Below are 18,591 nucleotides of genomic sequence, written 5' to 3' on the forward strand. Positions count from 1 at the left end.
GGGGAAGGGGTGTGATCCCTTTAATGTCACACTAAACCCTGCTGTACTGCATTGCTCAACCACACTTTCCTGTTCCTTCCACATGGCAGTGGGCACACTATCCCCCCTGCCACGTGATTGGACAGGTTTTCCTCTATAAAAAACGTACTTCCGCCCCTGGCCGCCATCTTTTTTCCTCCTGTCGCTCCCCCTGAAGTCCAGCAGACTGCCTCTCTTCTGCTGAAGCTCCTGAGCCGAGGCCTGCGTCCTTATGTGAGCTCTTGGAGAAGCCGACGGGCTTATGGCCAAAGTGTGCCTCCGGTGCAGTCAGCCGCAATGCCGCGCGGGCGGCGCATGCGCAATAAGACACCGATGCTTCCACTTCCAAGATGGGACGGACACCGGCGTGTTTTCGCGGACGCAAGTACGTATTCACGCAGGCGCGTCTACGCGGACGCACGCTCATTAACGCTGAGGCGTAAAGGCGCACGGAAATTTAAAATCTTGGCGCCTTCTCCCCCCAAAGCTGCCAATCTGGTAAGACAAACTGTTTGCCTGGAGTGCCTTTGTGTGGTTCAGAGGGTACAACTGTAAGTACACCTCTGTTTATTACGTTAGCCCATATGAATGAGCAGGACACCCTGGATACATTTATTCCTCTCCTTCCAGGGTCAGGATATTGGGCAAAATCAAGGAAGACCAAGCAGAAGTGGTACTGGTAGCCCCACTCTGGCCAAGAAGACCTTGGTTCCCCCTTCTCCTACGACTATCAGTCGAACAACCCCTCAGCCTTCCGATCTTCCCGGATCTCCTCAGCCAGGGAGTAATACTCCATCCTCCATCCAGAAAGACCCCAAGTCTGACAAGGAAACCCGGCTACATACTCTGGATGTAATCAGATGCGTGTCTATCTATTTAGACAGAGTCAAGGCCTTTAGAAAGACCGACTCCCTCCTGCAGGAACTCAGCCTTCCAAGTCTACAATAGCCAATTGGATCAAGCAGTGCATACACTCGGCTTATAATTCTCAACATGACAGTGTACCCTCTAAGATAAAAGCGCACTCCACAAGGGCATTATCTGCATCCTGGGCATTCCATTCCAGGGCTTCGGCGGAAGACATCTGCAATGGTCCTCTCTTCACACCTTTGCTAAACACTACCAATTTGATGTCTTTATGAAAAAATGTTCGGCATTTGGCTCAGCGGTTCTGCAGTCTGCTTTACTTGACGATTAAATATTCCCTCCCAGCATTTTGTGTTGATCTTTTGTACATCCCATAGTGTGCCCACTGTCATGTGGAAGGAACAGGAAATGAGAAAATCAATTCATACTTACCGAGATTTTCTTTTCCTGGACTGTAACATGGCAGTGGGCACAGCTTCCCACCCTGTTTTGGAGGAGACTCCAGTAGGGCAAAGATGGTGGCCAGGGGCGGAAGTACGTTTTTTATAGAGGAAAACCTGTCCAATCACGTGGCAGGGGGGATTAACCCATAGTGTGCCCACTGCCATGTTACAGTCCAGGAAAAGAAAATCTCGGTAAGTATGAATTTATTTTCTCATTTTACTCAGTTCTTCCTGGACTACAAATCCCAGAATCCGTTAACATATTATAAAGGTTGAAGCATTCTGCGAGCTGTATTCCAGCAACATCAGGATTGTATTCGTAAAGCAATATTTCTCAATAAAACTTCCCCCAGGGCAGATTTTATAATCCTCCAATGAAGATCCAAACCTGTGCAAATCTGGCTCCATGTCCTTTGTTCCTTCATTTAGAGCTGGAAAAGTACAGTTTCCCCAGCACGGAGCAAGTCTGTCATTTATCCCTTTGTCTTATTCCAGTTTAATATAACAGAATAAAAAAATGGCACAATCTTTGTATGTCAGATAAAAGCAAGATGTCGGACATAGTGTTGGGAATCAGCATTCGTGTTGGTTGATTCTCTTGCATCTCAAGTTTTGGATCAGTTTCATATAGTTGAATTGGTTTCCATGTGTAATTATGTTTTTTCTCAACTACTATAGAGAACTAGGGGGCACAGTGGGACACATTTATGATTGGGGTTAGTGTCCCTTTAAAAAAAGAAGAATTAGAGAAGATGATTCAGGTAGTGAATTCATACATAATAATAATAATAATAAAGATTTCCCAGCAATGAACCCAAAAATACAACCTTGATAAAATATAGTGAGTTCCATTCAATTTTATTGAATTCAAATATTTCACCCAGAGGTAACCCTTGCTCCCCTGCTGTGCACAGTTTAAGACCCTCAGAATAACATACTGCACTCAAATGTCACTGTGTATGAACAGCAATTGTACGGTACAAAGAAAAAGATCATCTAGCAAAAATCAACATTTGTTTCATCTCCATGGTGACACAGTGGTACCTGAAGCCATGTACAAGAGCAAAGCAGATAACGAAACCCTTTAGTGGAAACATACATCCCTGCAGTGTATAATACAAGAGTAACTTCATCAGGAGAATTACACAATAATCTACATATATGTAATATAACAGAAAGATGTCTGGCTTCCTCATTTTGGAATTGGCCACAGTCCCTCCCCAGAGACTATTATCCCACTATTACTATAGGCACCATCTCTCCCTACTATACCTGCTATCCCACAGCCACAGCCCCTTCCCAGAGACTATTATCCCACTACTACTATAGGCACCATCTCTCCCTACTATACCTTTTATCCCACAGCCCATTTCCAGAGGGTATTATCCCTACTGTTTAATGAGTTCTCCATGCCCCTTATTTGTCATAAAATTCCCAGCCAGTGTAGACACCCATGTGGGAGTGACACAGTGAAGACTCCGCTGCAAGAGAGCATGTAGTCAGTGCTCAGTCAGTACACTGGGTTTAGACAACAGTAGTCAAACGCTCACACTTCATTGCCAGACACTGTACACTCAGCAGCAGCACCACCATGTGATTGGGAAGGCTCGCAGGGTGTAATTTCCTCCTACTCCAGAGCTACCTGATCGGAATACTAAGTAGAGCTGAGCTGCTGGAACAGTAAAGAAGACGCTGCAGAGAAAACCACAGTCGTTGCAGAATCGGGTAAAGCTAAAGACGTTCTACAACATGGAAATCAAAGAGCAAGGAGCACAAATGGAACCTCTGCTGCCCACGGTAAGGCATTGTGATGCGCTGCACATCTGGCGAGCTGATCGGTTGCTTGGTCACATACACCGGGGATACATTGTCGGACTGCACATTATATTAGCTATTAAGGCCTTATTAGGATGCATGGCACCTGCCTAAATATTCAAATGGTCCCTAATGTTAGAAACATAGACTGTGACTGTGCCATTGCACCATGTGAGGATGGAACTATTGCTATAGGAATAGCTGTGTGCCAGTGAAGATCTCATGTGTACTTGATGATACACCTGTGCCAGGATTAAATCTAATCATGGTGCCAGTTTTGTATGTCAGGATCATGTCAGTGCAGACCCAAAGGTTAGAATGGTAAAAGCTGCAGAAATTGGTTCCACAAATAGAATGTGATATATTAGCTCTAGGGCTACAAAAATTTTTTTTTGCTAATCCTAGAGGTAAGTTTTGTGCCACTGCTAAGGGTTATTGTGGAATATAGATCTTGTTGCTTCCAGTTATAGATACCTTCTTGGTGCTGGTGTCAGGGGTTGCCATTAAGCTGGTGTTTGGTTTAGGATAGTACCAGAGCTTGGGTTTGGAAGACAATGATGTTAGGAGTTAGCTCAGTGCCAGATCTAAAATTTAAGAATGTGACATAAGAGGATCAGAGGGTGACTGTGCTAATGCCAGAACCAGACGTTGGCAGGGTGCCAGTTCTAGGTATAAGTCATTTTATGACAAATTAGGTTATTAGGATTGCATTTAGGGTTAGGAATTGACTATTGTTATTTCTGGTGCTAGAGATTAGAAGGGTACCAGTGCAAGGTGCTAGAAGGCTGTCAGTGCTGCACATTGCTATGGTGCTAACATTAGGGGTCAGGAGGTTGCCAGTGCTCAGGGACAGAATAGTTCCAGTTTGTGGTGTTACAGTAGTAGTAGAGGTTTGGGTAGGTACCAGTGTTAGGAGGTTGCTTGTCCCAGTTAACAATGGGTGATGTGGGGGTGGTTGCCAAAGTTAGCTCTAATTATATATAGGAGGTGCCAGTGCTAGACATTTAAATAGTGGCAGGGATTAAAAGCAGATGTTAGGTAGCTTGGCAGCAGTAACCCATGGCTGGCATACAAGTGCTAGAACACACGCAACACATAAAGCATGGCTCACATCCCAGCCTGCACCCTGCTCACTAATGGGGTTTGTGCAGGGAACAGGAGGAGGCCAGGGATGATTGTTGTGCACAGAAAGCAGAACATCTCTGTAGCAGTTAGAGATCTTTTGATCCCATACATTGCAGACATTGTTATTTCACAGCAGAGGATTGAAACAGTCTCTGTGCACCTGTGTGGGTCTCATTGTGCTGGTCACACTTTAGACTTCAAATTAGTCAAACCACAAAAAGACCAAATGCTTCCTCCTCTGTACAGGGGAATACAGTTACAATTCATGTTGTAGGGGGTGTGAAGTGAAGTGTGAAGCCATTTCTACTGCTTCTTAGGATCAGACTCCAGCTTTCAAGAAGAAGGAGGAAGAGAGATTTTCTTGCTAGGCAGCACATGCCGGCCCACAGCTTTAAGTCCTACTAGGGCACAGGGCATAGCTTATATTATATACTTATTTGGTATTAATGTGGTGATCCCTGGCTACAGGTTGCTTTGGGCTGAGATATACCGTATACACATTGTAAGGTCTTGCTACCACTTAGAGACAGCTCACCCCCCCCCCTTCTCCATCAGCACTGCATACGGTTGATTATACATCTTCATTGCTGTCACACTACATCCTTTTCACAACCTGATGCAGAAATGTTGCATCTTGCACAGACTTCCCCCTCACACCACCCCCTGCACAAAATGCTACTGAATCTTCTTATAAAAATGATGATGACAAGCAGGAGTGGGTGCAGGGCTGGAGCGGGATGCTGGGAGCTGTAGTTTTTATATAGCAGGACTACAGCCTGGATATCCATAACAGGAACATACAATTTCAGACGATTGCTGTGTCATTTAACTCTGAATAGTTTACATTTATTTTGGTCCTATGTAAGGTTGGTGAGCACAGGCCTTTATTGCCGTTATTGCCCTGCACTAATAATATCCCTATAATGGTTGCAGAACTTCTAAACAGAAAACAGACTAGAACAGGAGAAACCAGGGGTTAAATATTACTCATAGAGCACATGGAAAATCAAGGTATTTAAACTGTGCACATAAGAGGGGAAAATAATGGCAACTATGTTGTATTCAAATCAGCCGATTTATACTTTATGTACAGCAGGGAAAAATAATGGCAATTATATTGTCCAGCAGGGGAAATAATGGGAACTATATTATATGTACAGCAGGGGGAGCATCATGAGAAATATACTGCAGGTACAGCCTTGGAAAAATCAGAAGATTTACACTTTACGGACATCAAGGTCAAAATTAAAAAAACAATTATATGGCAAATACAAAAGGGGGCGATATTAAGATTTTACTTATACCTACAGCAAGGAAAAAATATATGGAATATATATTATGTACATAGATCTGGGTGGGGGAGTCCTTAAATGTATGTAGGACCTACTGCAGAAGAAGAAATCTATAGCATTTATGTTGTATGTACAGGGGGAATCATAGCATTTACATACTGCAGGGGAAAAAATAAAGTTTTTATGAATATGTACAGCAAGCAGACTGGGAAATATTAACATTTATACTATATAAGTACAGTAGTGGAAACTCCCACCCCCACTATGTCGTTCACATCTCTCTTGTAATGAGTGGTATGGGAGCATGGGAGAGTGTTCCATTGTGCTCAGACCACTTATTGACTTACAGATGGCTGCAATTAAACTGAAGTATTTATAAGCATAATTCATATGGAAAAGAACATTGCTTTTAAATGTTACCTCCATAAAGTAATGCATTAGCCTATCTCCCGAGGCAGTTACGATGTTTTGATAACATAATTCTATTATTACAAAGAAACCAGCCACCTTTTTTCAGTTAAGTTTCTTGTATTGAAACATCATTAAGGAATATCTATTATTATACTTTGCATATCCACAGTATTCAGCAGTGATATCTTTATAATTGTTGATTGTGATTAATTCTGATACTAAATCCAACTAACATATTTCTAATGTTTAGGGCTCATGATTCAAACTAGGGAGCTGCCCATTTAAGGGGGGCAAAGTAGTGAATGGGGGGCCCATGCAGTTGGGTTATTGTTGCCCTATATGTTTCTGAAACCATAGCGGATGATTCATAGAACAGTGTATCCATGTTTATCAGTTATATTTGTATTTAAGAGGAACCCCAACTATTGAGCATCAATAACTCAAAAATCACAGGTTTGGGGGTTGCAATTAGGGCTGCTTATTAGACAGGGAATAGATTTGTCCTTGGACAGAAAATGACCTTGAGAGGAAAGGCTGCTGGCTGGGCAGCTTTAATATTCCTAATAATGTGGGGCTCTCAGACTCAGTGTCGGACTGGCCCACCAGGAAAACTCCCGGTGGGTCCAGGTGTCAGTGGGCCCTTGTGCTGCTAAACATTTGGCCTATTTCATGGTCATTTACTATTTCTATGAGAAAAAGAGGCTTAGATAGATCGAATAATTGATTATAGGATGTAAAGAAAAGAGACAAGGAGAATAGAGGTTGAGTGAGGAGAGGAAGAATAATAATACTGAGAGTTGGCCCCTGGTCTAAGGTTTTTGTGTGGGCCCCTGGTGTCCCAGTCCGACACTGCTCAGACTTTGTGCATTAGCAGAATAAAATATCTACTCAATATAAACAATGATAACGTTTAGTTTTTTAGATCTTCTAACTAAACCTTAAATTGACTGATTTCTTTTCTACTCAGATGTCAATTTGCAGTATGTAACTCAACATGATATGGTTCTGTGGAAGGTGTCCCCTTTAATTCCATAGATTGCACTGTGTGTTGATGCTCATTATGCAGATTTTTTGTTTCTGCCCTATACAGTACATTGTGTAAAATTGTGTGAAATGACAGTAAAGGACAAGTAAAGACTTTAATGTAGAGGGGACAGTATTGCACCCCACAGCGACCCCAGTCTTCAGTCTCTCTTTACCAGTGAACCCCCCCTATCTGGGTGACCTTTTATATTTTCGCTGGTAGTATTAACTTGCCAGATGTTGGTATGGTAGAGTAAAAGGTTAGCAATCAGTGCCCATTCTAATTTGGCTTCCTTTTTCCTTTAACTCATGAAGACTGATTAAACATTAATTATTTAAAAAAACTGTAGATTGCTATATTGATATACAGGTATGGGATCTGTTATCCAGAAACCCCTTATCCAGAAAGCTCAGAATTATGGAAAGGCAGTCTCCCATAGTCTCCATTACAATCAAATAATCCAACTTTTTAAGATTATCTTCTTTTTCTCTGTAATAATGAAACAATACTCTGTGCTGGATCCCAACTAAGATTTAATTAATCCTTATTGGATAGCAGAACCAGCCTATTGGTTTTATTTAATGTTTGCATGATTTTCAAGTACACTTAAGGCCCCCATACACGGGCCGCTAAAAGCTGCTGAAAGACCGAGTCGGCATCTTATTGGCCCGAGTATGTGGCCATCCAACGGGCTTCCCCGATCGATATCTGGCCACCTCGATTGGGCAGGGCCCACGATCGGATCAGCCCGATATCGCCCACTTCAACGTCTCTACGTCTGTGGCCACCTTTAAGGTATGAAGATCCAAATTAAGGAAAGATCTGTTATCCGGAAAACCGTAGATCCCGAGCACTCTGCATAATGGGTCCCATACCAGTATCTGGATATATTTATTTTTATTGTATCTTAGTTTTTTTAAACCACAGCAAAACCTTTGAAGGGCAACTAAGCATTATAAAGCAGTTTTTTTCAATATGTACATCAGCAGTGAGAGTACGGATACATCCACTGGTTAGAGCTTCAGATAGAATGAGTCGGCACTTATTGGTCTGTGTATGGAGCTCTCCAATTGGTCCTCGCTACAACCACCTGTATCTGCTTTGTTGTGATCAGCCTGATATCACCCACCTCAAATCAGCATATCCAGGAAAGATCAGTATGGCCAGCTTTAATCACCCATCAATCAATTTCTGATTACTCCTTTTGAAAGAATTGATCAGCTACTGGTGTGGAGCCCCTTATCTTCTAACTTTAGTCCTGTTCATGAATATAACACAATTTCATATGAAGGGAATCAAGAAGGAAAGAGAAGGGACATAAAGGCAACCTGGAGGTACTGAGGTTTATTCTCATTTTTACCCCTCTCCACCCATACTGCTTTAAACGAAACTCCTCTTAACTGTCTATTGATGTGTCTGTGTTTTGTCTTGGATTTAACTTCAAAATTCCCTCCAATAAGCAGTAGTACAACAGTTTGGTTCAATACATGGAGATGAGTTTTTAGATTGAAATGATCTGCAATTGCTGTTGAACAGTCACAAGTATATGATCAGTACTTTTCTTGGTTTCTGTTTCTAGTACAAGACTACATGGCTTCACATTACAAAGGTCATATGGACACATCTAGCTGATGTTATTGATCTAATAAGGGTTTAGAAAAGTTATTGTCTCTGTTCAACACAAGTCTGTATGGAGAGTAATGTGGTGTAAGGCTATGCAATGGAATGGTAATGGCTGGCTTTTTCGAGCACAAAAAGAAGGACATGTAGTGTAGTACATATGGATTCCTTGATGTGCTTGTGGCCTACTCTAAAGGATGTTTAGATAAAGGACCACAGACACAGTATTAGAAGCAAATTATATGTTTTGTATAGATGACAATGATCTAAGATAAGCATATAATATAAAGTTTAAATGAAAGATAAATAATTATTTTGGACTTTTAAATACAAAAGAAACTTGTGGTCAAAATAGTACAGCACTACTATAGCATTAGATCAAGATCACTTTTTCCCTCCACAGTCTCATGTCTACAGCTGAGCAGCACTTCTAGGACATAAACACAAACCCACTAATGTAGTGAATTATGTACCCCCTGTTGTAAAATATAAGGATAGTATAAGTCACCAAGGATTCCCATGACCATATAAAGGCACAGGATGGTACATTATTTTGTACATTACACATGCTTCAGTGAGTCATGCAGAACAAATTACAGTATATACAATAACTGAGCACCTATTATACCTAATAACATCCTCAGAATAATAATCCTCAGCACTCTTTATGAGGATTTAATTTGTGTATAGTTTTGTGTATATATATATATATATATATATATATATATATATATATATATATATATATATATATATATATGTAGTATACAGTGATAAGGACATGAAATAGGGGGAATCAAGTACATTTGTGGTTGGTTGACTCTTATGGAGCTCCCAGCTCTGTCTGCCACATGTAAGCATTGTCCATCAAGTTTATGTATTTCTGGCTGAATCTTATAGTCAACACCAGTGTGCATTGATATAACTAGAAGTTACTGGCCCCCTCACAACTTCAGGATGGAACATGAACTTTTTCCACAACAAAATATACAAACTGATAATTAGTATCTGTAGTTTAGACTTGCGGACCATCCACAACTCATGTGGTTCCTAACTAAGTGCCTATTATAAGATCTATGCTAGGCTCAGAAATCACACTAGGTGATGTAGTAATAGCAACTACCTAATTATTTTTGCAGAAGGAACATCCATGGGATTTGCCCGCCTCCTGTATCTGCTCCTGGCGGTGAGTGACCGTGGTAACGCTCCATCAGGCAACTTAGTCATTATGCCGAATTCAGCATTAGAGAGCTGCAAACTGTGCTGAGAACAACTTTTATCATATACTTTTATAACTATATATTTATACTTTCAGAAATCTAAATACACCTTTCTTTTAGTCCATATACATTCCTTATGCAGTGCTATTGACATTTGTTGCTTCTGAACCAGATATTTGTTATTTACACAGGTTTATACCAATGTTTTCGATATATCTATATATTACATTTGTGTTTCTAAATTAAACCCTCTCCTGTAATATTGGAGACTTAATACTGTTTTTTTAAGAGATTTCTTTCCAGAGGCTAATTATTATAAACATCTCTAAATATAATATGTGCGAAATACCTTATGGCACCTTTTTTTTCGAGATATGTGCACTAGTGGCAGAGTTGTCTTTTTTTGCGTAGAAAAATCATTTAAAATGATTTAAAGAATAATGAATACTATTGTGAACACCTTTTCCCATATATGTATATTTATGTATAGAGAGAGAGAGAACAGAATACAATAGAATAAAAAGATTAGTCCATAGGTATGTATAAATTTGTATAGACACAGCACTGGAAACCATCATCAGCAGTGTTCCACTCTAATGTTCAACTACAACTCCCAGCATCCTTTAACATATTATATAGGGATTACTGTAGGGAGCCCAGAAATTACCAATATAAACCCCCCCCAAACTTCAAAGAGCGGAGGAGAGTGGCCAGGACCAGGGGACTAGAGGGCCAGGACTAAGGATATAGAGGCAAGAGGTACATGCCCAGTGCTTCCCCAGTGTTGCACCCTAGGCATGTGCCTCTTCTTCCTCCCCCTAGTTACGGCCCTGCTCATGAGGGTTATTTAATGTCTGCTGGTCATCAGCTCAAGACCTACAAGTTGATTGCAATCTAACACTAGGGGGCAGATTTACTAAAGAGTGAAGTGGCTAATGCTAGTGACTTTTCGCCAGTGTTGCCACCTGCAGGGACATCACCAATTTACTAACAGGCGCAGGTGCCAATACGCTAGTGAACTGGACCATCGGTAGCGGTCGAATTCACTAAAATTCGCATTTTACTGAACGTTACCACTTTCATCAGAGTGGCCTCGACACTTCATACCAGGTGAAGTACATTAAAGTAGCTAGATCTTCCTCTATCTTCTGTCACTTACATTATATTCTGTGAGCTGAAAATGCATTAAAGTTCGAAAGACGCTGGCGGAAGCGGAGAAAAATTGGCTGCAAATACTTTTTTGATTAACTGGTTTTCTCCAGACATTTCATAACATATGAAACATTCATTTTACAGTGTATAAGAAAAAGTGGTAACATACAACTTTAAATTACCCGCCGTATGCAAATTTACCTAAGCGCAAAATCACTATTGAATTTTTGCTACGCATAAATGAACAGTATTGCATCTTTGCTTTGAAATGCTTGCACTGACGAAATAACGCTTGTGAAAAGTCGCCAGCGTTCGGCGCCCATGTTAAAATTTGGCATTTTAGTGAATTAGCGTATTTGTATCGCATTGGCGCCTCGCGAAGTGGTGCAATTTGTGCGAAGCCGTCGCTGGTGACAATTCGCCCTTTAGTAAATCTGCCCCTAGGAATCTGTGGTTATAGCATGCTGGCATCAGGGCTAGATTCTTAAAGGGACACTAAACCCTACTATAAACCTGTTCCACTGCGCTCCCCAGTTCTGTGTAGACGTTAATGAAAAACTTCATTAAACATGGAAAACAATTGAACAAAAACAAAATGACAACTACAAGAGAATTCACCAGTGAGAATGCTGATTCCCAGCACTATGTCAGCCATCTTGCTCTTATCTTACAAAAGTGATTATTATGTCATTTTGGCTTCATTATATTTAAATGTAAAACCATTGAACATTTTGTAACTGACTATTAACATATATAACATATTAGAAACTGCTTAGAATAATATTTTCTTTGATCATGGAATATTTTCTTTTTGGGTCAGATTTTAAGGTTTCTTTATTTTTATAAGCCCCATGAGAACTATGGTCATATTCCGTGTGAGAGCTTTAGTGTGGACTACTTTCTAAAATCTTGCTGTTTCTGTATATGGAAAGACCTTTACAAATGATAAGCTAAAGGCAAGATGACTTGTACATGATGTGCTGATGCCGGGCCCTATAAATTATAATAGGCTGTGGCTGCCTGTATATCAAGGAAGATATAGCCTTTATAATTTATAGGCAGCAGTGCATGGAGTACTCTATTCATCAACTCAAGTATGAACTAATGTGGATTTTTTTTTTGTCTCCAGGTACAAATTACAGGGTTAGAGAGCATAACTGTCATTATTGACTTTGCATTTGGATAGAAAAAAAGCATATTTTGTGGAATAGTGGAAGTTTTACTCTGGCGTTTGTCCTGCTTGCTGTGTTCAGCATTGCTAAGAACATTATCCATTTAGAATATAATCATTTGTAGACGAGTGATGTACAGTATGTGAGCAATTAGAATAATGCATATAACTCTACTTCCCACTCTCCTTTTCTATTTCTGGACATCATCAAGGTTACAATGACATTGGTTTGATAAGCTGGGAGCAAGATGACTAGTTATTCTAAAAATGAAGGAGAGGAGAGCAAACCATTAACTGTTATTGCAACAGGGGTATTCCTCGCTAGCCTGCCTGTGCAAGGGGTTGGGCTTTGTTTTTGGTTTTGCTTGCAGTTATGACATATATTGTCTTATATTATATGTTCCTGTATAAACAAAAATCACTTAAAGGGATACTAAACCCTGCTGTACGGAACTGCTCCACCACAATTTACTCATTTATTAGACGGGACTACAAATTCCAGCAGACTTTAACATATTATCAAGGTTGCTGGGAGCTGTAGTCCAGCAATGTCAGGGCTGTATTCTTAAAGCAATACTGCACAAAAAAAAAAATCACACAGCTTTCCTGGGTCCTCAGCAGCATTAAAATAAATATAAAAAGGATGATCTGTGTAAACCTTGCTCCGTGTTCTTTATTCACTCATTTGCAGTTGGAAGCTTTAAGCACATTTTCCAAGCTCTAAGCAAGTCTGTCATTTATCCCCTATGTCTGAATCCAGAGTCATATAATGAAATAAAATAAATGACACAATAATCTCTGTATTTATAATAATCACCAGGTGGTTAACATAGTGCTGGGCAATCAGCATTCTCACTGGTTGATTCTCTTGCATTTGTAATGAAGTTTTTGGTCAGTAGAATTCTCATAGGTGAATGTGTAACTACTTTTCCCCCAACTTCTATAGAGAACTAGGGGGCACAGTGGGACACATTTATGGTTCAGTTTAGTGTCCCTATATCCTTTGGGCATCTAGGCCCTCCATAAAACTGCCATAATGCTACCCATAATGCTACCCTTAGGTCACTGCAAAACTTCTGCGCTAAAAGATTGAATTACATTGTATTTTGGCCTCCATGCACTTGGTATCCTTTATATGTATTAGCAATCTGACTTGGCATAAGGGTCCCTGTGTTCTCATCATCATTAGTGATAGGCGAATAAATTTGCCAGGCGCAAATTCACAAACAATTTTGGACGTGCGTCGAAAAAGTTGCTTGCATCAAAACTGTCGCGCCCTATTGACTTTAACGCTGGTGTCAAGATTGACGCTGACAAGAAAATTTGCGTTTTTTAATATTTTCTGAATTTCTCAGGAAATTTATGAATTTTTCGGCAAAGTGAAACGGGAAAAATTCGCCCATCACTAATCAGCATGATAAATGTAACTATGATCCACAGATATCTGGTTATCAGAATGCTAAATTACCACATTCTAATCTGCCCTTTTGCAAGAGCTTTATGATAATTTCATAGTCCTCTTTTAGTGTTTAAAGCTTTGAGCCGCACATTAGGGAACAATCCAAGTAATCATTAAAATCGCCGTGGTTATGGACAGCAGTTGCCATTTGCAATACAATCAATCTATTGACGTGGAAATTAAAGTGCATCATCTTCTACAATCAGGAAATCTGTTCCAGGCTGTTCTGCAATCGCTCTTGTTTTCAACTTAAAATATTTTTGTGATTATTAAAGACCGGACATGACATATGCACTGAATTCTAATACTTTGTGTTGTTTTAACTACTGCCAACATTTCGAAAGTCATTTTTAGTAGTTATTAATAGATTTTCTTTCGTTTCTTTAGCTAAATATACATTCTTGCATGCCAAGAGGATAGCTGTATAGGCATGTATGTGTGACATTCAACAGCACTGACGAATTAGGGTAGGACATAGTGGGTGTTTCCAGACAAATGGATCTTTGCCTGGTTTGGCCACCTAGGTGGTTTGTGGAATGGTTTGGTAAGCAAAACCTTTAGCCCCCGTTTCAACTGTTGGAATATAATAGGGCTATATGTAGTCTAAAGTGTGCACACTTCTAGCAGTGGTCTGGATGATCAGAATTATGTTGTTGTTTACATGGGTGACTACTTGGGTCTCCAGCCATGGTCAATGTCCAAGGTCCATCTGCCCATGGCATTCATCCTGGATTTTGTTTTCGCCAATGAGTTTATATTAAGCAGCTGACACTACTATTCTATTGGCTGGAGCAAGGTAGCACTTAGTGGTGGAAGATTGCAACCATTGTTGAACATCATTTTGCATCCCTTAGATGTTAGGGGTGGTTCACCTTTAAATAAACTTTTAGTATGCAATAGAATGGCCAATAGTGATGAGCGAATTTGATGTTATTAATGGCTTGTGATCCATTTTAAACCAGCTCCAAAGAGCACAGCAGCTCCTTAAATCTCACATCCATCTCCTATTGGCAATAGAACAGAGATTTTGATGGGTGAGACAGATCTCCCTTTTTCATGCACATATGCAAATTTTATTTAGGTCTGGAGCACTGGGGATTGGCACACAGGAAATGTTTAAAACAATATTGTATTTCCCGCACATCCCCAGTGTTTCTAAACCAATGTGGATATGGTTGGATGTTATCGCTGCCCCCTAAAATCCTGCCACCCTAGGCCTGGATCATGGTGGCCTTTCCACAAATCCAGGCCTGACTGTGTGTATTATTTTTATGGTTAGACACTAGTGTTTCTTTGGATGTATTCTTTCTTTGCATTTCATTTTGTGTGATTTACACATGGGCTTAAATTCTATAAATGGTGCATTTGATATAAATATTGCATCATAGTTCAAGATTTACACCATGAGATACTCAATTGGGTTAAATGGTACATGGTGACAAACTGGATCTAACCATATACTTCACCCATTACCAAATGAGGTTCATACAATGACTTTTTATTTCATCACACTTTATTTTAGAAAACCATCCCCATAGGTCCAATGATTTCATACCATAGACATACAGGTATGGGATCCGTTATCCTGAAAACCCGTTATCTGGAAAACTCCAAATTATAGAAAGGCCATCTTCAATAGACTCCATTATATCCAAATAATTCAAATTTTTAAAAATTATTTCCTTTTTTCATTAATTGTCAACCATTGCCTTGTACATGAGCCAAACATAGATATCATTAAACATTATTGGAAGCACCAGTCTGTTGGGTTTAATGTTTACATGATTTTATAGTAGACTTAAGGTATGAAGATAAAAATTACAGAAATTTAAACTTAAAGCCCCAGGGTTAGGGACTTTTTGTAATTTGGATAAGCTTACCATAAAGGGCAAGTCAACCCCATAATAAAAGTTTGCCTTATAAAAGAAAACATAATTCTAAGAAACTTTCCAATGTACATTTATTAAAAAAACTGTGCTTTTAAAGTTAATTCTAAAGACAATTGCTACTGAAAACATCTGCCTAACTCCTGGTTGTTACTTTTCAAACAATGTTGCAAAAGTCTTAGTTCCCCAGCAAAGACAGGTCTGTTAATCAGCTGCCTTGTCTTACATTGTATCAACAGTCTGAGCAAACAGGGCAGAGAATAGACAGGGACAGACAAACACTGCTTTCAATAGCAATACATACACAAATAACTTAAAAAAACATAGAAAATATGTAAATGAGGTATATTGCTGTTTTCTTTTATCAGGCAAAAAAATGTTTTTAGTCTACATTCACTTAAAGGCCAATTTAAACCCAACAGGATTATTTAACTACCATTTTGGATTTATGTAGTTTAATTGTAATCATGTAAAAATGGATGTTCTATTGTTACAGATGAAATAAGAATAGTTCACTTAAATAGGGCTCTAAATAGGAAAATGTTCCCATATTTTGTCTGGATAATGGACCACTTAAAACAGTATATATCTTTTTTTTCAATTCTGGTAAGATATTAACAGAGTCTATTTATAGACTACAAACATCCATTGAATAAAAAGGGATTCTTTTAACAGCAAACCCTCGGGGACACAATGGCCTAGTTTCCAGAAGACGTGGCAGCAGCTCGGCACATGCACATCCCAATAGCCTGTATATTAGAAATGCAGAAATAAATAATGCAATGTTTCTCTTCATAACAAGAAATACAAGGGCTTATTCAAAATTGTTAAACTTTCTCATCATTTTTCTTGCCATGAAAAAAAAAGTGCTGTTTTTTCCTCTTTCCTCTTTTTTTTTTAATAGCAGATGGAGAAAAGAATCTCAACCACTGATGAATGAGCCTTACAATGTTGATAGCTGTATGTATTATGTTATTATTAGCGATAGGAAGAAGCTGTTAGTAATGCTACAAGCCAGTGGTACTCAACAGCCATTACTGGCCCATCGACACCATCACACATGTCTGCAAACATTACAGTTATATACAGGTCCGGATAGAGAATTAAAATAGGCCCTGGCATTTCAGGTACACAGAGGTCCAATCAGCCCACTCGGAGGCCCAAACAGCCCCCACCAGCCCACTAAATACAGACTTTTTATGGCACCTTATAGCAGCCCCTCTGGTATTTGCCAGAGCCCACAGATTGCCAGTCCGGGCCTGGTTATATACATTCATTTCTACATTTCTTTCAGATTAAAAGTCATAACCTGAAAATATTTTATACTAAAGGATTTACTAAAGGTACATTTATGGAGCCATGGTGTCATTTTCCATCATGAAGAAGAAGACAACATTGTTTGATCAACAAAATAACTTTTACCTTACCAGAGCTGCAAGCTTTGTAATAATAATTGGAACAACTCTCAAAATCCAAAATATTGTTAGGGCCACAAGGCCAAGAAGATGATTGAGGCAGAGGTGTTAAGGGTGTTAAGGGTGTTAAGGATGTTAAGAATTCTCTTGCATCATAAGAGCAAGGTTTTGGGAGGTATAGAACCACTTGGGGAGATATAGAACCCCTTTAAAAAATCTCTGTGGATGTTGGACTACAAATTCAATCTTATTTTAACCTTTAATTATATTATGCAGCATACTAGGAGTTATTGCCAGCATAGTTTTGAACATTGCTGCTACATAAGGTTTATGTCGCTTTAGATATAGCCCTCACCCCATCATTGTTATTCAGGCTGTGTTTGAAGGCAGCGCTCCTTGAAATCATATAATAAACCTGATATGTATTTGTGGATTGTTTCTGTAGATTTTGTCGTGTTCTTCACAGAAGCCATTTCTTTTTCTATTTATTTAGGATCACAGGCACTTTCGAGAAGTAATATAAAAGTAGCGTTCCTTTAAAACTGCCATTTTTGCTGTAAGTGGATTCTGTATGTGGATCACTGAATGGTGTGAAGCTTTGTAGATTAGATTGTGGGTATAGCATGAAATCCTCTTACAATCAAAGCATAATAAGAAATGATGCAGTGTGGGGGGTTGATTGGAAGTCTTGCACAGTTTATTATCTATATCATTTAGATAAAAAGGGATGACATAGACATCAGTACTCTGTGGTGTCTTTAATCAATAAAAAATTTTATAAATAAAATAAAATACAAATATAAACTGGTTTGGTTTAAATGTTAAAAATTAAGCTAAAGATAAAAAATAAATTGCCTTTAAGACACCCTCAAACTAATTGCTTTTATAATATTGTACAAAAATTGGAGTATATAGCACCTTCCACCAACTAGAAAAGCACAAAAATGGTGTGCAGGGTCAAGGATTAATGATAAATATTCAAGGGACAGAAAAGAATGACCCCCGATTTGCACCACCCCATTTGTTATTCAGTGAATCCCATGACAGGAGGTAAAACGTAAAACGTAACCTTTATTTAAATTAGTTAAAATCGACCAAGGTGAAAAGGATTATTTAAAAATACAAAAAGGAGGAGCACAACATTTACTGCATGCAGTAATCTACCCCCCAAAGCTCTAATAATTGATCATATCCGGCCTATTAAGATCATGTAGAGCAAATTTGGTCGATTTTAACTAATTTAAATAAAGGTTATGTTTTACGTTTTACCTCCTGTCATGGGATTCACAGAATAACAAATGGGGTGGTGCAAATCGGGGGTCATTCTTTTCTGTCCCTTGAATAGCTTTTATAATATTATTTGCATGAGACAATACACCCCTTTAATTATTCTGAGGCAAAAAAATTACTATGGCTTGTAAAGTTTCAGTGTATTCTTAGGGCAAAGGCCTGTGACTTGAATGCTTTGCCACCCTATCATCATTGGACAAAAGGAAACCCAGAGAATTGACTTGAGTAGGGGAAAAATTAGCGAAATGGTGCCGGCGTCTCGTTTTTGACACTCACGTCCGTTTTTGACGCCGGCGTCCATTTTTAGACGCCGTTGTCCATTTTTTTGGCACCAGCGAATTTTCACAGCGGTTTCGTGAATTTATTTGCCACCGGTGAATCAC

At 39.3% G+C, this 18,591-nt stretch overlaps 1 protein-coding gene across 3 annotated transcripts in view; it reads left to right on the forward strand.

The window, feature by feature from the left end:
- The first annotated feature begins 2,822 nt into the window (after positions 1 to 2,822).
- slc4a10.S (solute carrier family 4, sodium bicarbonate transporter, member 10 S homeolog) overlaps positions 2,823 to 18,591 on the forward strand; it is a 111,311-nt gene continuing 95,542 nt past the window's right edge. For all 3 annotated transcript variants that reach the window (XM_041579123.1, XM_018238823.2, XM_041579120.1), the window contains exon 1: positions 2,823 to 3,125. In XM_041579123.1, coding sequence (XP_041435057.1) covers positions 3,078 to 3,125 — 48 coding nt within the window. In that variant the 5' untranslated portion in view covers positions 2,823 to 3,077. The remainder of the gene's footprint in view (positions 3,126 to 18,591) is intronic.

This window comes from Xenopus laevis, chromosome 9_10S (assembly GCF_017654675.1).
Source record: "Xenopus laevis strain J_2021 chromosome 9_10S, Xenopus_laevis_v10.1, whole genome shotgun sequence".
Lineage (NCBI taxonomy): Eukaryota > Metazoa > Chordata > Amphibia > Anura > Pipidae > Xenopus > Xenopus laevis.